General features: G+C 42.0%; 1 protein-coding gene across 5 annotated transcripts in view; it reads left to right on the top strand.

Moving 5' to 3' along the window:
* The window catches only part of DPF3 (double PHD fingers 3), a 141,865-nt gene that overhangs the window by 35,908 nt on the left and 84,032 nt on the right, over nt 1-21,925 (top strand). For all 5 annotated transcript variants that reach the window (XM_071558240.1, XM_071558245.1, XM_071558239.1 and 2 more), the window contains exons 2-3: nt 2,999-3,159; nt 8,133-8,240. In XM_071558240.1, coding sequence (XP_071414341.1) covers nt 2,999-3,159; nt 8,133-8,240 — 269 coding nt within the window. The remainder of the gene's footprint in view (nt 1-2,998; nt 3,160-8,132; nt 8,241-21,925) is intronic.

Raw genomic sequence — 21,925 nt, 5'->3', positions numbered from 1 at the left:
TCAGGGCAATTCCTCAAGGTCTCGGTATCTGAATAACTTTCCATTGAATACTTATGGGACTGCATTTTTTGATCATGCTTTCTGTAGTGGAGCCAAGGCAAGCTTTTTTAAAGTATGAAGGTGACTAAATGCTTCTTCTAAATCACTATTTTTCTTTAAGGTGAAAAAATGCATATTTAAAATCTCTAAAATAAATGTAATGAAACAGCTAGACGACAATGACCAATTAGCTTAGTTTCTTTTTTGTCATTAGGATCTCAAAATCCCTTTTCTCTCTCAAAAACAAATCTGAAATTTAATCTTACATTCTACTCGGTAGTGTGATTTAAAGCCAAATATTTAACATTCTAAGATTTATAGTTATTTTCAATCTTAGAAGAAGTGGAAAGTGGAGTAATCTCCGGTCAGATCCTATATCTGGGTTGTGGAATGTATTGTTTTTGTTAATACTGATGCTTCGTGGTGGGCATATTCTAATGACTGAAGTGATTTTTGGCATAAGGAAAACTTATGCAGTGGTGGCAGTTTGTTATCACACAGCTGTGCTCTTCCTTCCAGTAAACTCCTTGGAGCTAGTGAGCCTCCCTGGTTTAATATAGGAGGAATCTCACATAGCTCTGTGCTAGCTCAAGTGTTTGTGGAAAGAGCTGTTAATCTTTGATCAACTGGAGTCTCCTTGTTACTGACTTTGATTACACAAGTGTACAAGTTTAATTACAGCTTTTAATAAGCTTTCATTTCTTCCTAGCCACATTCTTTGTATAGTAGTGCAGCTTATCTCTTCCTTTCTCCCGTGCTCCCCTTCCCTTCCCCCCTGTCTTTTATGGAAAAGGGCGTTTGAGGTCATTACAGGGGATTCAGTGTCTGGAGGGATCCTGCTGTACACACTCTGCCCATGGCTGTACCCTCCACTTGCTTGTACACTCCAGAGAGCTCTCTCCTTCAACTGCCCTGCAAAGATCCCTGAACCAGCAGCTGCCCAGCAGCTGGTGGTCAGCAGGGGAGGACAGGGCTGAGAGGCACCACATTCACACAGACATCCACTGCTGCACAAAACTGCTGAAAAATGGTATGAAGTCTCTGTAGCCAAAAGATGTACTGAATCCTGTATGCATTTTCTGCTTGTGAGAGGCTTCCCCCTTCTCTCCCTTGGGGACACTGTGAACTGTGGTGGCTGAAGTCAGAGGGGCAAGGAGCAGCAGGAAGCTGGTGGGCTCCAGCCTCCACCCATGGTACTCATTCGACATCCAGAGACTCAGTGTAGTGGCTACCCTGTGGTCATTAGAGAAATGAGCTGGTGGAAGCTTTGTGAGAGACTTAGACTTGTAATTGTAAATAATTGAGATAGAGTTTAAATCGAGCATAAGGAAATGCTTTTTGGCCACATGAATTCTATTTCAGCTGTGGAACTCATTGCCCCACGATGTTTTAGGTATGAAGAAGATCAGTGCGTTGAAGAGTTGGTTGGATAAATTCATGGAAGGAAGATTCATCAAGGTCTGTTAAACATAATCTCCCCATAATTGGGTATCCTGAGACTTGGGGAAATTAAGTTCTGATCATCAGAAGTGCGAAGGGGGAACTAGAGAGTTGCCTCCCTTGGTATTTGCTGTGTTTGCACTCTTCCCTGAGCCTCTGCTTTTGGCCCCTGCCAGTGGGAGGGCATGAGGCCAGTATAGCCCAGGGAAAAGAGTTTGACTCCCATGGAAGTTGTAAGGTGCAACTGAGGAGTGACTTAAAAGATGTGAGTCACTAAAGAGATGCGGATGGTAAAGCTGAGAAATTTGCACTGATTTGACATTCAGAGGTGTGTAAAATTTTAAGATGCCTATTGTGCCTATGGAAGAGGGTAGTGGGGAAGACAACTAATACAACAGGAAAGGGAGTCTCTTCTATCTCCATGCATGCATCCCTTTGGCTCCCTTGATGTGTGTGCTATACTCTTTTTGCACACTAATGAGTATCAGAGTCAGAGCAAGTTATGCTCTATATCACTCTACTACTGTTGTCTAATGAACTTACCCCAAATGGGTAGCTTTCCTAGCTATTCGTGTCATGACTGAATTTCACCTTGACGATAGATGAAGAATGAGGTTCAGCAGTGGCCCACCTACTTTGCAATGCTCCAGCTCGACAGCTGCTTTGTGTCCTCAGGGTAGCTTTACTTTCATGCTTTTCCCTGCTCAGAAAAATTTGGAGGGAGGATTTTGGTAATCTCCAGCAGTCTGTGTTTTTAAACCTTTTCTCAAGGGAAGATGAAGATTCTATAGAATTTTTCAACAAAAGGTTATGAAATAAGTGACATTGTCTTTAGAACTGTTTCTCTCACTGGGCTCCAAAGCAAAGCAGCACTTGCCATGCAGGATCTTATTGTAGCCTGCTGCTCTTGGCTCCTCAGGCTTCACTGTGGAAAACTCTGGAAGGCTTATGACAAAATGTCTAGTCTGACCATTGCTGACATGGCTCTAGTTGTTAAGGAGTGTGTTTTCATGCTTCAGAAGCACACAATAGGAGGACTACGTTCTTTGCTCTTACATGCTCTCAGACACCAGAAATGTTGGAGCAAAGTTATTCCAAATTTGGCTGGCCTCTGGTTGCTCAAAATATACTGCCGGAGTTCCTGTAACATGGGATTGAAATGGCTAGTTTGCTGAATTTGCTGGACAAACTATGGGGGAAAAGAAATAATAGAATGAGTTCACCCTGGTGTACATGTGCCTGACCCAGGGTCATGGGCCAGTGTGGCTGCATCATTTGCTCATTCAGTAGCTATGCTGCTACTGAAAAGATCTGTGTCTGGTCCCGGAGAGCCTGATCTTTTGGTGGCACTTTCTGCATGATCTGCTTCAGCAGCATCTTGTGTCAGCAACCTTTGCATGTGTTCAGGCAAAGTTTTTCTGTCTGTCCATTTTTAAACCAACCTGATGTCCCCTTTTCCTAGTCTCATTGAAGGGGGCAGCGCAATCATTCTCACTATCTGCCCTGTCTCTTTTGGCAGACTCGGGGACCAGTTCTACAAAGAAGCAATTGAGCACTGTCGCAGCTACAACTCTCGGCTGTGTGCCGAGCGAAGCGTCCGCCTTCCCTTCCTGGATTCACAGACTGGGGTAGCTCAGAACAACTGCTACATCTGGATGGAGAAGAGGCACAGGGGACCAGGTTGGTAGCGTTGTGTCTGTGTGTGCATGTGCATGTATCCAGGGCTGGCCACTGAGCTCTCATGGGGTTTAATTAATAGGAACTCAAATCTGCTACAGGCCACACAGCAGAGTAGCTGCCTAAACCTCTGTGCCTGCAGGGGATTTCCTTTGGTAACTGCAGAGAGCTCATGCTAATTATTCTCTCTCTACTCACAGAAGCATGTGACATGGTAGTTTCTAAGGCCTCATCATTGTAGCTCTTTTAATGTTATTGATCTCAGTCTAGCAGAAGACACAATGCTCTGCTCCAAGCAGGACTGGAATTAACCTTCAAGGTGGAGGTGGGAGTTTCTCAGATGAAGCTGAAAATAAGGAACTACATTGGGAAGGATATAAACCCAGGGTAAAATATAGGATAGTCCAGGTAATGGAAGGAATGTTGTTCCGATGTTTAGAAATACACCTATAAATCCTGATTCTGCTTTGGATAAGTTACTTTGATATCAGTTTTGGAGTCACTGTCCCCTTGAGTGCAGAAAGAAGTTGGTATATTTCCTTAAGGAGCTTTGGCTAATGCCTGGTCCAAAGCTCAGTGAAGCTCAAGAGAAAAGAGCACTGTTATTTTTGTATACTTTGGTCAGTCTTTCCTTTGTTAGAATAAATCCATCTGAAATCCTTGTTTGAGAGGCAAAGGACAGTCACCATCTCAAAGACTGGAGATGTTACTCAGATAGAAGTCCTTCTGAACCCCAGGGGGAATTTGGCTGGGTTATGTCTTAGTATCTGACCAACAATATACTCAGGGAACAGATTTTTTGACAGCACCAAACTGGGTTCCTCCTTTTTTTCTTTTCTTTAGTACAGACTAGTGAATCGAGGCAGGAAGGGGGGTAGGGTACATGATCCATGGAAGTATGACATGCTGTAAAAAATATTGTAAAAAATACTGAACTCCTCCCTTCCCCAAATTCTAGATCTGAAATTATGGAAAGGCACAGACTGCTGTAGTCTCTTCCACTGGCGAGTTTACAGAAGAAGTAGGACTAACACATAGGATGTTTCCCTGCCCTCCTGGAGCTAAGAAAGCAATTGCTGCTTCTGATCAGTTCTTAGCTGAGACTTAGCTGAAACCTTCCTTCTCTCTTTCCTAACATACAGTGATGGAAGGATCCCTGTGCTTCTCCTATGCCTGAAACATCCAGAGTAGGTTTAGTGTTGTCTTGCACTACTATCAGAAAACTCTTGCTATAGTAAAATGCAGCCACATCTAGTGAAGAAGACAACAGGTGTTTTACAGCATTAAAAATACTCTCAGAATATTTCAGCTACCAAAACTACTGGGGTAATCTGGGACCACTGAATGTGGTTTAAAGCTGGGAATTGTCTGACCTTCTGGATTAACCCTTCTTTTGTAGGGTTGCTTCATAGCCACAGTTGAGTTTTTGCTTCAGCTGAAAATTCCCCATTCCTAAGAGATTATGATTTGGCAAAAGTAGCTTTTTTTTTTAAACTAATCCATTTACCCAAGGAATTTCTGTTCTTGTAGCACCTTGTTATGAGTAAGGTGCTGCTGTTTTTGTTCTTCTGAACACAGTCAGGAGGTATATATAAAAACAGGTATACATTCACAAGTAATGTTTTGTCAACAGTGACTTCGACAAAGATAGATAGTCTTGTGTGGGTCTCACTGGTGTCTGTGCACTTGCAGAAGAAATCATCATAAAAGTGTTACAGCATCACACTAGGAACCACAAGTTCCTAATGCTTTTCCTTTCTCAGACACAAGCTCTGTGGATTACCTTGAGCGAATTCACTCTGCAAGTCTTTCTTTCCTCACTTCTGGTAGTGAAGTGTTTGGCAGCTTGCCCTGCAAAAGAGGAGCAGTGACATTTCTCCTGCAGGTCTGCAGTGGAGACTAATGGCGGACCATTCTTCACAGAGAGTATCAAGTGAAAGAAGCCTCCTAGGTTTGCATTGACCACCAAATCTGATGCCTTTGTTATTTTGAATTAGAATAATCAGTGTGAAAAGAAGCAGCCCTCCTCCCCCATATTTGCTTTCCTCTTTCTTGATTTTTATTAGCCCATTTAGTGCTCCCTTGGGTGTCTTTGCATAATCTATTTCTTGTAGTATTATGGTGAGTCAGAGCATCCCTCTGCAGTTTTACCATGCCTGTTTTTTGGCTCTGCCAGCCATCCTGGTATCTGTCTTGTGTGCTATGCTCACTACCATTTACTATCCCTAACCTGAAAAACTGTAGAAAGACAAATGGCAAAGCTCCAGGACCTCTTTTCACTTACGCAGGCTCGAAAAACAGAGGAGAGTCAGGACCTCAGCATATTACCCTGGTTTCTTTCTGTCCTCTTTGTTAAAGGAGTCAGAAAACTGCATCTCATGATAAACAGTTGAGGGTTAATTTCACACAATAGTGCACATAACTCCCTCCTTTTCCCCTCCTCCCCTGGCCTTTCACATGAGCTTTGAGTTATGACTCTCCTACACTAATGAGATAAACAACATAACTCACTGCAGGTTCTGCTATTTCCTCTATAAGCAAATGATTGGAACCTTCCCTGGTTGCCCTATAAGGTACCAGAGGGAGAGACAACCCACCGAGAACTAAAGACAGTAAGAACTGTATATGCATTATTTCCCTATCTGCTCCCAGATCGACTGTGAAGGGGATAGATTCAAAGTATTTGGGACTTATGCATTCCCTGTTGCCTCTTCTTTTTGTAAGATCTACATTTCATGTGAGGTAGCAGTAACAGGTGGGAACAGGGTAGAGAACTGAAGGTAGCATTGATGGGTTCGGATCAAGTGAAGGTCTGGTATATGTTTTAAGTTGATTGGATGGCAGTGTATTAATGAACAGGGGTATTGTGAGTAGGAACAGAATGCTTACCTCAAGGGGTGCAGAGGTAGATGTTGGATCATCCATCTTTTATTGATCTACCTGCCACCTGGAGTTCCATTAGGAAAGAGGCTTTCCGACCTCTCTCCTTTCAAGGATAGCTGCTTTATTTCTGGTTGGACTCTCAGCATGTGTAGTTGGCTTTCACTGTCCTATCTCAATCCAGAACTGCTCTTTTGTGTAGGAGCACTCAAACAATTGAACTCACATTAACTGACACTCCCCCAAAAGTGCAGTACATCTTTGCTCCTGTCTGTCTGGGACAGTAGTGTTTATTTCTTTCAAATGACTCCTCTGTGGAGGCCCATGCAATGGAGGGCTGATTCTCTGTCCTATTGCTTTGGTTTAGCAACCACCATTTCAATGTTGCATGCAAGTTCTTGACTGGCTGTGAAAGGGTGAGGCTTCTCGCCACCACCTCTTTAATTACTCGCTTCAGAGCCAGCCACAATCCACCTCATCATTATAGCAATTGTTTGCAGTGGTTAATGTTTGCAAAGTGGCATGAAGAAGGGTGTCCAGACACCGTAGAAGTGCTAGTTATTCACATTTTTATTCCTAAGCCAGTTCTGAGCAACCTGTTCTGAAATGTGTCCCTCTTGGAGCAGGCATAATGCCCGGCTTGCCGGGCATCATTAAAAGAAGGACATGAAAAGCCCAAGTCCAGCAGAAATCTGCGCCCTGAAACAGCTAGGATCTCTGCAAATACTTCATCACTTGGCCACACCCTGGCATTGTGCTGTAGATGCTGTGTTTATGCACTGAGGCCTTGCAAGTAGGTGGAAAGTGCTGGGCTCTGAACTGGCATTCCCAGCATTTGAAATGTTTAAAACTGGGAGCTTAAGTTTCACTTTCAGAATTCGATTAGCATATTCCCTTGAGGTGAATTATTTTATTGTGTCTTCCTCCCCACCCCCAAGTAACAGGATATTGTTTTCTCATTATCCTCATTTGATTTGGTGAGTCCCTTTTGTCCACAAGGAGATATACCTTCCTGGCTGCTTCAGAAGGGCTGAGAGAACTCTTGGGCCATCCTGCTGCCCTTGAGCTGTTCTGCTTTACTGGCACCCCCTTGATGTTGTCCTGCTGCTCATTGTTGGTACAGTTTCAGCTATGGTAACACCACTCCTGTCCTCTCTCTTCTGTGGTCTTACCTGTTTTCTGTGGACAATGAGTCTGGAATTGCACTCACACTCTGTAGCTCCTTCAAGGCAACAACGGAAGGACAGAGGAACCAAAGCAGAACTGGAGGAGAGAGAGGTCAAGGGAAGCAGAGAAGAGAATTAAATTTTCTGTGTCTTGCTAGGTACTTCTGTATGCTATGAGTATCTGGGGCAATTGAGGATACTTTGGAGCACTTGCCAGTGATGCATTCACAAAGTTCTGCTGTGTTCGGAATACAAGAGAGCATTGGCTAAACATTGGCTAAAGGGTAGCTGTGAGAGCCAGGGCAGCTCAGAGGCTAGTGATGCCAAATGTGATTTAAGGAGCATGCAATATTGTAAACATTGCTGCTGTATCTCCTCCCTTGATCAGGATATTGGCACGAGGAGCTAATAGAATGAAGAACTGGTATTCAAACAAATGTCCAGAATTTAAGCAAAAACACAGAGTCCATATAATCAGTCCTCTTGGATCATGGTTTGCTCCCATTTTGAAGACACACATTTCCTCAGCTGCTCTGCACATCAGGGCCTCAAGATTTGCATGTCAGAACTTCATCTTTTTTCTCCCAAGGGGCTTTCTCTACCTGTGGAGGAGACATCACCCTTGTGACTCAGGAGAGTCTGAAATTCTATTTACCCTCAAGAAATCACAAATTATTTATGTGTAGCTTTGGTTTCAGTGAGTTGAGTGAAGTGTCTAAGTGAAACTTAGATTCTCTGTAGGCCTGATCCCAAGAGGTGCTGAGGAGCCTCAGGAGCACTGGATGCCTTGAGTGTGTAGTTCTGCCTCATGATTTGCAGGATTGAACCTTCCAACAAGGAGATGCTGGAAGGGCAAGAACAAAGATGCTAGAGACACTGCTTGTGGTTTACAAACTGAAATGTGATTAAATTTTTGCCTTTAATCTTCAGGCCTGGCCCCAGGTCAGCTGTACACATACCCAGCACGTTGCTGGCGCAAAAAGAGGCGTTTGCATCCCCCTGAGGATTCCAGGCTGAAGCTGCTGGAAATTAAACCTGGTAAGTATTTGTTTGCCTCTTTCTCCTGCACTGCAGAGCAGCTGGCATACATGCAAACCTGGCATTTAGACCTTGGACTTTATCTTTGCCCCTCTTCAACCGTTTCTCAGTGCATCTCTTACATCTTACTTGATTTGCTGTCACAATAATGACCAGACCCTGTGCATGCAACTCATCCCTTACAGAAATGTGTACAACTGGTATTGAATGCAATGGGAGATGAATTTACCTTCTGCAGGGGTGAATCCTGGCTTCTATTAGCAATTCATAAGCATGTAAAGGATCAATGTATTACTAATTATTTCCTCTGTGAGTTATTAATACAAACAAAGTCTCACTCTGGCATCTGCTGCCTAATCTTTGTGAAAAAGAACACTGTGTGTGGAACAGTACACTGAGAAGATTTTTCTAAAGGGGGCTGTGGCCAAGGGGTGTGACCAGATTTTAAGCAGCACATAATAAAAAGCAGTGAATATATGCCATTTTTGTGTATTTGTGTCTTTATGTGTGCTTTTGTCCATTATTCTTCTTGTCCTTGATACTCTTCTCCCACAATTAAACTATGTGATGAGTCTGGATGCTGAATGAGTGACTGTCATGAGAAAGAGGGAACCCATGTACTCACAGCTGTATGTGGTTTTTAAGAGATGAGACATTGCCAGTATAAAAAGTACAGGAGAAAACCCCCAAATGTGTATTAAGACTATTTAAAAAACCTGTTTGATAGAAGAAGGTGCCTGGGAACTGAGCTATGCTCAGCAACACTGATGACTTTACTTCTATGCAGTAGTTGGTGAAGGGAGAGGAAAGGGCAACTGAGACAAATTACAATTAGAAGCAAAATTCCTTTTGATTCTGGTAGAAACAGTTTTTGAAGACTCCATATCTTCAATATAAGACACATCAGTTAACAGCTGGACAAGAGGAAGAAATCCCTATAACCACTTAGTTGGGGTTCAAACAAAGGGCAAAATCTCAGCCAGCAAACAGAACTAAGAGCTGCTTGGAAAGAACTGATGAAATCAGTCACATACATTGATGAAAATGAGACTGGACTCTAGGAAGAGGACGACAATGTTGGCTCATAGAAGTGCTTACCTCAGACTGTGTGATGATGCCAGCCCTGCTGCGCTGTGCTAGTTTTGTAAGGTAAAGCAGTAGACTAGAGTTTGACTCTTTTTTGTTTGCATTACGCTTCTTTGCTGTATTCACTGAATGCCAAATTAGTGCATCCTACATGCCACAGGGCATGAAAGGCAATTACCACAAAGTTATCAGATAAAGAGGCCTCAGCATGTCTGTCTCTGTGTTGTTTTCCCTGCTATAAACATCTCTGCATCTCAGGAGTGCTGCTTTTGTTGGATTGCCCGTGGCAACCAAATAAGGCGAGTTATATTGCTCTGCCATTTAAATCTATTTTCCAACCAATTTCTATCTAGTGATTAACTTTCCTTATCAGTTACACCACAAAATAATTTCACTCCATCTGTGCATATCCAGAATAGACTCACTAGCCAAAAGTGGGATTTTTCCCTTCTCTGATTTGAAAGTATGAAACTTATGGAAAACATTTTATCTTCCTTTAAAGGTAGCTTTTGACAATTTGAGAGAATGATAGTGTCATTTATTTTCAATGTGGACAGCAGAAATACTGTATATTTTGGAGGGGAATGCAGTGGTAAAAACTAATGCTGAACCTAGGAAGCTACCTAATACTGAACTCTTTAGTCCTTGATTAAATACCAGACAATTGTGTGGGGCAAAGATGTGGACATTTGAGATCCCTTAAAAACAAAAAGATGACAACTGTAGGACATGTGAAATAAATCTGAAAGAAATGTAATCTAAATGTCCTATAGCTTCACTCCCCTAGGGCTTGGGCATCCTAGTCATGTGTTAGAGCTGTTCTCAGCTGCTAGAAAGTCTTTGTGCTCATTTAATATGCAAATGGCTGATTTTTGTGTGGGAGACTATGAAACTGTTTATATATTTTATATATATTTCTATATATTTTTAATTGTTATGTCACAAACACAAGCAATGCAATTTTACAACATCAGATTTGGGCTAAGCCTTAGTTATATTATGTGTTAACATTTTTTAGCTGTGTAGAAGTACTTCTTATAAGACAACAACCATAACAAACACTGAAAAGGTTCTTAGCTCCAAAAGCTGCCAAACCAGCAGCCAATGGGGTTGGCACCAAAGGTGTGAACACTTGCTTAGATTGCATGTGAGCGTTTGGAGTGGCTTATTATAGCAATAAATTGTATCCAGAAGTTCAAGACATAATTCTCAAGATGCACAGACCTAGGATTTTTGTTTTGGCAAGTTATAGCTAGTCATCAGCTGATCAGTAGGTAGAATTAAACTATTGTCTTGCCAGCAGTTCAAGGGTACAATAAATCATTTAGTAATAATATTATAACTTACTTTTGCAGGTTTAGGTTGTGCATGATGCAAGCCAGTGAATGAGAATTTCACATTTAGTAATACCAAAACCTAATGAAGAAAATAATCATGATCCAACAGTCTGCTGTTTTTTTTTGTAAAATGCAAGGTTCACTATAATGTTTTTCCTGGGGTCAGTTGATGCCTGCTTCTTAAGAGACCATGGTGCTTTTGTTGTCCTGATTTGTTGCTTTTACTTAGTTTCAAATGGAAGTGTTTGGTTTTAAGACTCCTTACAGCCAAAGTTGTAAAGATGTAAACACTGGAATAAGTGTTACTGATGCAGCCTTTAGATGGCTATTGTCATCTGCCTCTCTACTCAGTTACGTGCATGGATTGCCCTGCAAAGTGGTTTGATCAAGGGTCTAGCAGTGTTCTCATGAGTACTATTTCTAAGTACCCTCTGTTCCATCCAGTAGCCTATCCAACAGATATGATGGAGAAAGAAAGTATTGCCAAAACTTACTTATGATAATGACTTCAGTGACAGTACAATCAATATTACAACCAGATCTTCAGGAATTTCACTAACTTTCACACAGTCTGGTCTTCATCTTTCAGTGTTACATCCTCAGAACCAAGTATTATGGCTCAAATGCAGCCAAGGGGTCATTGTAATGGATATGAGCTGTTACATGAGCCATTATAGTGTAGCAGTCAAGACTCCTACAAACACTGGTATAGATTTGAAATATATTCCAGTAATGGGCAATATATTGACATGTTGGTAATACTGTGATTTCCTAGGTACAGAGTTGTAAAATTAGGTGTTGGTACTCTCCCAATATTTGTGAAACTAGAATTCTGTTCAACCAAGTATGGGCAAATCTGATGCTCTGCAGAACTGAACAGTGGTATTTGTATGGCACAGAGCAGTGGTAGGGCCATATGCAGCTTGTGCTTCCACATTCATTCAACTGGCTGTTCTCCTGCCCAGTAAAAGAGCGAGGGCAGAGCTGAGCTGAGCAGCTGTGCATGGGAAGTCTGTGAGTCTGGAAATGGCTGAGAGAGAAGGTTGGGCTGGATAGCCTATTCTTCCAGTGGAGTGGGAAAAAATGGAGACTTTTTAACTCTACCACCACTGTGCATGCAGGTGCTACAAAGGCAAGCAGTAGAGTTCTGGCCCTCAGTAATATCAGAGCAGCTGGAAGGGAGAGGGTGAGAAATAAAAGAATGATTTCTGATTAGACCTGAGGCCCTTCGAAATCTTAATTGGTCCTTTTCCTATATATGTAGTGGTTTTGTGGTGCTGGGTTGTATCATGAATCTGTGTTGGGTCAGCTATCAAAACTGTGAAAGTGGTATCACCTACAGTAAACCCTACTGACAATCAGGTATTACCCAAGCTTTGCAGCTATGCAGATGAGAATAGATAGGATGAGTATGGCCAAAAAGTCTGATGGAATTTAAATTGGTAGTGTCCTACTTCAGTTTTGCAAGATAGCTGAGTACAGGTACATAAATATATGCACATAGAGCTTTTATTTCACATGCTATGAAAGTGTAAAGAATATGACTGGAAAGCTTTTGTCTCAGTTTACTGCTATCCTTTGGTTTTGGACTGAAAGCCAGCAGTGAGGTTTCTCAGTGGACAGCCTTCCCACCAACTTGAAGGGTGTCAAATAGAGTTTCTGTGTGCCACTACTGTGGTGAGAATGAGCTGGTATCCTGTGTTCGTGTCTGTCCTCTTCCTTGTGTCTGGGCAATCTAGTGTTCAGCTGAGATACTGAAATGTTTTTTTTTACAGGCTGTTGAAGGGTAAAAGTAAACAAAAGCATCTTTCATTTGCTATTATAAACCATGGCAGAATTGTTTGAGGCAAGTACTGATAAAGGATTTTTAGATCCAGTTGAACAATGCTTGATCTGTTTTTAATTTGGCATATGGGGTATATCTAGGTGAGTGTGCTTGTGGATGAATGAACGGAACCCTTACAGATAAGCTATTATCTCTTTAAACCATCTCAAATTACCTTGTAGAGACTGTGACTGAGTGTACAAGGTACTGTGTCTCCTGGGAAGCAGAGGGTCCTCAAGTCTAGTGGAAGATGTTCGGCATGTCTCTAGAGGTCTGTGCCCTTTAGGATGGGGCACTTCACTGGGATAAAGTTAAGATGACATTAAAAAGCAAAGAACAAAATTTGCAGTCGTATCACTTATATGATAGCATCTAGAGACTCAAGCATCATGTTAGATCATCATCCTAGGGGTTGTTGTGAAGTTTTCTTATACTCTCTGCTATAGTCATATACTATAGCAGATCTTACAGTCTAAATATACAAAATATAGTGAAGGAAGTACTTGGATTCCAAAATGGAGAAATGAGCAACAAAGACAACAAACTAATCCTATGATGGCTATACTGGTGGTTTGTGGTACAGCTGGAAATCGAACTCAAGAACTTTTCTTTCCCTGATTGCTTAGTGTCACTAAAGATATTGGAACCTAAAAATAATTCAAAACACTTCATTCATGAGAATTTATTTTTATAATTTTTTCTCAGATAGGCCAGGTAATATTGTGTAGTTTCACTTTTGATTTCAACAATCACACATTGCTTCTTATACTGTACTACAAGAGAGCAGTGTTGTTTTGCTATGAATACTGTAAGAGGCATCACATAATTTCTTAACAATAAGTTTTCCTACTATTTGACATATATTGAAACTTCTCTGTAATTAACAGTCAGAGTCATGTTATATTGTAAAACCTGCATGTGGCTCCTCTTTAAGGTCCATTAAGACCATCTTAGGATCATAACTGGCAGAATAGTTCTAATACCAAATAAGCATATGTCTGTAACATGCAGATGAGTTGGATACAATATTCCTGAAGGATGCTGTAATATCAATCTATCAGTTGTTCAGACTTCTGACAGATTTCTGCAGATGTGAATTTACCAATACTTTGTGTAGAGCTTATTTTCAGTTTTTAGTTGTTCATGGCTTTTATCAACATTTGCCATCATGAACCCTGGATTTGGGGCAGAGCTGACCTGACAGGAGCAGATTCTTTTACCAATGACTTGGTCTGGATTCCTCACGTAAGATGGAGTTTAAAAGCCTATTAGCAGCTTCTGTGGTTTTGCTCTTGGCTCTCCAAAACCTTAAAATTAAAATGTCATTTAAAATCTGCTTTTTTATCCAAGTACTTCTGCATTCTGAAGTAGTTTGTGTTTAAAGAAAACCCTTCTATCAACTTTTATAGTACATTCTTCGGTACTTTAAAACATCACTGATGTAGGATTCCCTGTGCGCTGCTTTCCGGCGGTGCTGGTGGGACCCGCCCGGCGCGCGGTTGGGCTGGGCTGGGCTGTGCTGCGCTGTGCCGGGAGCGCTCCGGCGGCTGCAGCGGCGCGGCGGCGCCAGCAGAGGGCGCGGCGGCCGCGGGAGGGCCGGGCCGGGCCGGGCCGTGCCGGGGGCGGCTCCTGGGGCTGCCTCCCAGCGCGGCATCTCCTGCTGCTGCAGCGCCCGTCCTTCCCTACGGCTGCTAGGGACAGCACTGGGGTTGCGTGCGGGCTGCCAGTGCACCAGCCCAGCGATGTGTTTGGATGAAGCATCAGGCAAGCAATTGAGTCAAATATCAAATGGCTTGGCATCGCAGAGTGGGTCTGATTATGACCTCTCCACCTGCAGAAACTGCATGACCTATGTCAAAGAATTTTACTAAGTGTTTCCCATGGATCCTATCATTCTTTTCTGGTTGAGCTAGAGTAGATTTCATTCTTACCCATCCTCATCCATCTTTAATTTTGCCACCTCATATAGAAGAAAACAAAAATTCCTTAACATTTTTTGACAGGGAGGGTGAATGGGTTTCAGTTCCCCTTCAGTGTTTTACAGAGCACATCTGCCTGATGGCCATGCTGAGTCCTGAGGTAGGTCTATCATGTACCTATGTATGTCACATTTCCATAGCACTTTGGAATAAGACGAAGCTTTACCTAGTGAATCCAAATCAGGGAGCAGGGATGCCAGAAGGTGTTTGGTTTTTTTCTCTACTGTTTTTTCATATCAAAATAAATACTGATTTCTGCTGGGCCTTTTCTTTTGGGCTTTCGGCCTAAATTTAAGTAGGTGTTTATTCATAAACTAATCCTGCAGCTTGCAGATGAATCCATCAGTGCTACTGAACTGAAACAGTAGGCTGCAATTCTCCCCTAATCTTGTCTTCGCAGCAGGACATGGCACCACAGGCAAGAGCTGCTGCTGTAAGGCTCTTACACATCCAACTATGACTTGGGTTAGAAAAAGAGACTTTCTGTCACCCAGAGAAAACTTACCAGTATGGAACCTCCTTGTGAATTAGCTTCTTTCTATTACATACACATTTAATCAAAATCTATTCTATCTCATCCACCGTCTTAAATTCTTCCTACAGCAGGGATCTTTGCTGGTCCAAATTTCTGGCCAGATAAATTTTGCTTTGCTTTTCTTACATGGTGTTAAGTCATAGAGAACCTGTTCCTTTCTGCATGTATTCGCTGACATAGAATGGTGATGTAGAAATCCTGCAGTGAGATATCTTTGTCCCATTACAAGTCTGCGATAGAAGTGCCCACTTCTGCATTTCAAGTTGTACCACACTATCATGTACTTGCATCACCTGTGCCCCACACAGGACCACATGGCACCAGGGACAATGGAATATGTCTTTTTCTCTCAGCTTCTCAGTATATAAAATGGAGGTGCTAAAACATCAATCTTATTTTTCTGTCTCAGAGAAGTGCCTAACAGATACTTAATAAATACTTGTAGAGAGTTTGGGAAGGGTATGGGAGACCTTTAAATGAAAAGGAATGAATGGAAAAATCATGCCATTTGCCAGGCCTTTAAAGTGACAGCATTAAATGTTTTAGCCATCAGCACGGAGCCTTGCAAAACTGGTATGAAAGTGTTTCAGCTCTGGTGTCCACAGTCTGGGCTTATGTGTACTGGGATGGTGATGAAAAACAAGTAATTTTTTACACACCCATATGTACAAACAAAGAGACTCACCATAGGTGAATTGTTGAGCCAGTTTTCACAAGACTGTCTGTAGAGTGTAATTGCTCAAAAGGCACCTCAAGTTTTGCACAGTGTGACTCTTCTTGCTTTGTTTTGGCCACTGGTGATCTGGACTTCTGTATGTCTTGGCTGCCAGGGCTGTAATACCTTCTCCTTCAAATCATGCACTGCTCTTGCTGGTTGTTGTTATATGCGATAAGCCGCAAATTCTTAGACTAATTCAGCTCGGCGACTGTGAGTAAATGTGTATTTTCCCCGAAAATGGAATTTCATGATTTTGCAGTATGGAAATAAAACATATCTGGAAAAGCAATTAATATTCTATAAATAGTCCAGTCAAGAAAACAAAAACATTATTTCTGCTGCTTAACTCTGCAGTCATGTTGGTAGAATTTACACGATTAACTTTGTGTAAATAGTTTGTCTTTCATTTGTGAGATCTGGAACAGGTCACTACATGTATTTTATATTCACAGTTTTACCAGGAGAACTGTGTTGTTTAGCTAAAATGGCTTGTATGACTCACCCGGGATTACTCCTGGTTCTTGTGTGGCTGAGGCAGTTTGCATAATTAGGAGAGAGGTGCATGGAGAAGCTGCTGGGCTTTGGAACCTCTCTGAGTTTTGATCAAAAACCCACTGAAGCCAAACCCCTCTGGCTCTAGTCATCAGACTAAGGCAGCAGTAGCAACTGATCAAGATAAGGCACTTTTGGAAACAATTAAATCTGTCTTTCTGAGTTTTCCATGTGTTGTCACTAAGAATGAGAACGTAGATTGCATGTGCAGCATCCCACAGACACAAGGCTGTTGTAATTTCAGAATCAAAGCAGCCACTTAGAGGTAATTTTTCCATTGGTCTGTCATCTCAGCTGTATTTAGTATATTTGTGAAAATAGAGTTATGATGACTTTGGAGCCAGGCTGTTCTGAAACATGTTTCAGTCATTACGGCAGGCTATTAAATTAAAGGAATGAGTTGTGCTGTTGATCTCCTGAGAGCCTCCACAGTATGTCTGCAGGTCATCTCCTGGGACTCAATCTGCAAGATGTGAGGAAACCTTAGAGGGCTCAGGCACCTCAGATGGCATTAGCTTGAAATACCTGGGCTGGTTGTGAGAGAGCTTACTTGTGGTGCCACCACCCTTTCTGTGTTATCCAGTCCATTGTTTTGCTCTTTCATTTTTCTTGGTTACTGTGTGTTGACCTACAGCTGGCTGCTAGGACACATCTTTGGGAAGAGGTTTTCAGCATGTGACTCTTAAGCTGTCAAGGCCTGACTGTGAACGCTGTGTCTCTAGGAGACACATTATTCCTGCTGGAGAGGTAAAATGCTGTGAGATTTATCCCTTTACTATGAAGTTAACATTAATGTTTCTAAGTAACCATCAGGATTACTAATATACGAAATAAACAGATTTAACCGAAAATGAAGGGAGTGCAGGTAAGCTCAAGGCTTATCAGGAGAAAGGGCTGTGAGAACAGCTGGGGAAGCACCAGGGGACAGTGCCTTAGGAAATGCTGGAACCTGGCAGATCCGTTTCCCCCAAGGCACAAATTGTCAGCTCTCCAGCACAGGGGAGGGGCGGATGGGAAGCTTTGTGCCCTGTAGGAGTCTTGCAGCTAGAACTGAAACCTGAACAGCTTTGCTGGCAAACCTACTGCCACTTTTCTAGGTATAGCTAGTAACAGTGCCTGAAAAAGGGTTAGCCACATCGTCAAAAGGGCTTTTGTGATGCACAAGTGCAGTTTAAATGCAAGTGCTGGACACAAGATCCTAGGAAATGGGTATTTTTAATATAATTCACTGCATCTATTTTCTGTGTTCATAAGAGTAATACTGTGAGTTCCCTGGTAATCACGTGAAAAAGGGTTTACAGGATCAAGCCCCCAGGGCTTAGTCTCATAAGATGCCAAGCTGTCTAACCCAGCAAAGGAAAGCACCTGAGCTTGGGCTTTAAGAACATGAATGATCTTTTAGTAATAGGACTTGTCACATGCTTAAAATTAAATCCACATGTAAAGTACCAGGTTGGACCAGACTTGCAGGTTTGGTACTCAGCATCCTGCAAAGCAGAGTCCAATAAAGTCACTGGCCTACCAGGTCAGTGGTATAGTAGAACCTATGCACTGCTTTATAGAAGAAAATATTAACAAAACAGCGCAAAGAAATATAATTACATTTAAATATTATTAACCCTCCCAATTTATTCTATTTATTGTTCTCCTGACCCATAGCAAATTTAAATTGTTTTGTAGTATGAAATATTATAATATTTATCACACAGAATCACAGAATCAACTAGGTTGGAAAAGACCTCTGAGATCATTGAGTCTAACCTTTGACCCAACACCACCTCATCTACTAGACCATGGCACTTAAGTGCCACATCAAGTCTCTTCTTAAACAACCTCCAGCGATGGTGACTGTACCACCTCCCTGGGCAGCCCATGCCAATGCTCAATCACTCTCTCTGTAAAGAATTTCTTCCTAATGTCTAATCTAAACTTCCCCTGGCACAGCTTAAGACTGTTCCCTCTTGTCCTACTGCTAGTTGCCTGGGAGAAGAGTTATTTTCTGGTGCATAATATAATGGAATGAGCCATAAATGGCAGTATAATGCTCAGTTTGAAATCTTACATGCCAAGCTTTATAGAATGCTGAAAGTAGAATGGAGAGTATGATAGCTTCCCCTCCCACATCCCTGTACCTCCCAACATCTTCCCTGGTCGAAGTCTTCAATCTGTCATTCCTGTTCTTTGGAGTAAACATTTTACAGCCTCATAATGATCTTTTACCTGAGAGATATTAACCATGTTTTTACTAGATTATGATTCATTTCAATATTCCCACATTTTGCATTTGATTGACTAATAGTTTATTACAGGTGGTTTATGCTTCAGAATTCTGACACCATTCATGTTTGCCATGGCATCCATTTGCAATAATGAACTTTTCTGGGGAAGGAGGGTTGATGCAATGTAAATTGGAATAGAGGGATATGGCTTTTCTGTGTAATGTCTTCTAGACCAGAGAGGATGCACTTGGACCATGGTTTCCCTTAAACAAACCAGGTAATTTAGGGGTAGGACCTTAGCTAGTGTAGGTAGGTAATTCTATTAAAGACTATAGTGAGCAGCAATTTCCATCAGCTAAAGCTATGGTTCTTGATGTAGGAGAAAGGATGAAAACTTTACTCCTCTTGATGGAAATGATGTCCTGTATGCATGTGATTGCCCTGAGTAAGTACGGGGTTGATGTCTTAGGAAAACATATGGTCATGATTAATCTTATGCATGTCCTACAGATCCATAGTGAAAATCCTTTTGTTGTTGGTCAAAAATAAACAGCACTGCATGATGGGAATAAAATTTTTGAAGCTGGCTCAGACAGAGTGCTAAAACTACATTTAAACACTTGAAGCAAGTGACTCCTTTCTTTGTGTTTTTGAGGGATGGTGAATGCTTTTATCTTTTCATTATTTCCTTGGTACAATATCTGTGAATGACACAGTTACAGATATGTGCCACTCTGACAAAGTGAGGTTCGTGGTTACAGGAATTTCTGGAGTGGCTAATTTGTAAGTGATGCTATGGATACATCTGCCATGTAATGCTCATTGCCTGAGTGAGGTAGCAGCACAGCAGAACTGGTAACACAGAGGCTCTATCTGTGAGCAATGTTATAGACCAGGACAGTATCAGCAACAAAGACACTATTAACTAAACAGAAAGATTCAGGATTAAGTGCTCTGTGCCTCTGAAGCTGCTATACCAGGGCTGGCATTATAAATATACTTACAGAATATTTTTCCAGGGAGCTTTCTGTTAATATCTGAGTGGGAAAAAAAAAATTAACCTCTCTCTGCTGAAGATGATGCCCCAAGTACATCTGAACTCTCAGCAAGGGCTACAGATGGAACAAGAGTGCATCCAACTTTTTTGTTTTGCCTTTCCATCCTGAATCCTAATTAGTTCCCTACTGCTTTAGTACATGCACAACATTTTAATAGTCATAAGGACTCACTCCAATCCACATTGCCATTTCCACAATTCCCTCCTTCATACCAGTAGCAATTCTCTCTCCACCCCCCACCCCCATCCATTTAGGAATAGTGGAAAGAAAACTAAATAGCCAAGCGTGTAGCTGTAGATTGATGAGGTTGTCACACCATTCTCTTCACCGTTTTCTTCCAACCTGCACTGTGCTCTAATAGATGGATGATTGCTGGGGGAGAGAGAGAGTTAGAAAATCCCACAGCCAGATGTTCAGGGATGGACAGAGCGACCTTCTCAAGGAACCCAGAGGACTATACCTGTGTCCTTCTGATGGACAAGGACAGTCAGGTGCCTCTGGCTGCCTGTGTTTATCTCTCTTTTCAAAAGGAGCACAAATGGGCTCAGCATGGCTGCAAGGATGGATGTTTTTCAGTGCATCGCGGGAAATGACCAGTCATCCGTCTCTTCACTGTGTAGTCTGCCTGCAGCCATCAATCTTGTAGCCCAGCATGGCAGCTCCTTTTGGCTTAGTTTGGCTCAATATTAGATGAACAAAGGGAAATTAAAGCTGAGGAGAAGAAGTAAAGGAGAGAAGAGCAACTGTTCTCTATTTCACTTTGTTTTCCCCTTACATGGCTATCTCTCCCTCTTCCCCATTATCATCTCTTTTCACCGTGTTTTGTAATGTGTGAAAATATATTTTCAGGATCTGTGAGTTTACAGTATTTCTCTGTTAGCAGAGAGAAGAAAGGAAAGAGATATTGAAAAGACATAATCCAAGGCCCAGAGCTTCTATTTTTCAGACTTCTCTGTGGCAGTTTTCAGAACAAGCATGTCCTTGTTTGCTCCAGCAGACAAGGAGATGGAATACAGTGGCTTTCCTCCATCTTGCTGTTTTTCTCCCTTGTTCCTGAGGATTCCTTCCTCACTGCCACATAAGTGTTTTCAGGTGTGTACTTCATCTCTCTATTCCTGTTCTGATCAAAAAGCAATCAGCAGAGCCACATGATGGGACCTTCTGGATAAAGGCATGTCCTGATGCCCACAGCCATGATGGTACCTTCTGTCAGCAATTGCACGCTTGATTGAGTCAAGCTTGTTTGATGCAACAGCACTGGGCTGTGCAGGCTTTGCACAAGCTGCCTGACCACATCCAGCACCTGTGGTTCCTACTGTGAAACCAGAGTCATGACAATATCTTCACTGATATGCAGGCTATCAGAATACAGCACATTCAGATATGTCTGCTTGCACACTTAGCACTGAATTAGCCAGTTTCAGCACTGAACTCAGATGGGCCAGTTTTTGCCTGAAAGACTCAGATTTGACGTTCTTTGAGCCAGGCTGAAAGGAAAGGAGGTGTGTGAATGCACTGCCTATTGAACCTCTCATAGCTGGGCTCTGCTTTTTTCCCACAGGGAACTGTAATGTTGTTGCTTATTCTGTTTTCCCCTAAAATTCTTGCCTCTGCATATCATCGCAGATCATGTTTGGCTTATTTTGTAGAAGGATTAATTAAAGATAGCATTGTTTCCCTTAGCACTGTGTTGTTTGATTGATGTATTTAAAAAAATGAGTGATTGCATTTACTTTTTAATTTTTTTGGTTGATCACAATGATCTAAGCATCAGGCCTGAAAGAGCCAGGCTCCCTTGTAGAACAGTGGTAGGAGGTTTCTCTCTCCCACTTTTTACTGTAGGCAAAGAACTGAGATCTCCCAGCACACAAGGACCTACTGAGCACTGAGACAGAGGAAGGGAACTCTGGAAAAGCAGATCCTGGACACAGAGATCTCTGAGAAATCTTTATCTGCTCTCAACCCAAATGTGCCATCTGGAGTAAACAGACTAATGCCAAAATGGGGAAAATTTATACCATCATGGGTTTAAAGAGCTGCTTTGTAGTATGTGCTGAGGTGGTGGTTTGGTTTTTTTGTTCTTTTTACCATAAACCTAAAGCATAAACCCTCAAGGAAAACATTTATTTGGTGAAAACCAGTTTGTCTTCCCCCACAACTTAGATGAGCAGGCTTTACAAGAAGGCCAAGACCTTTCTGAGTGGGGATGTTCAGGGAATTCTTTCGTATTTTCATTAAAAAAAATGGATGGCATTCTTTTCTAACCTATGCATTTAATTGTGCCCCTTTTGAATGAATTCTAATATTTTCTGCCACTACACATTTTGCCTCCCTGCAAATTCTGAAAAAGACAAATCTTGTTCAGGTTGTCATGAG

This window comes from Pithys albifrons, chromosome 6 (genome assembly GCF_047495875.1).
Source record: "Pithys albifrons albifrons isolate INPA30051 chromosome 6, PitAlb_v1, whole genome shotgun sequence".
NCBI lineage: Eukaryota > Metazoa > Chordata > Aves > Passeriformes > Thamnophilidae > Pithys > Pithys albifrons.
Note: the sequence above shows the minus strand (reverse complement) of the source record. Positions and strands in the feature narration are given on the sequence as shown.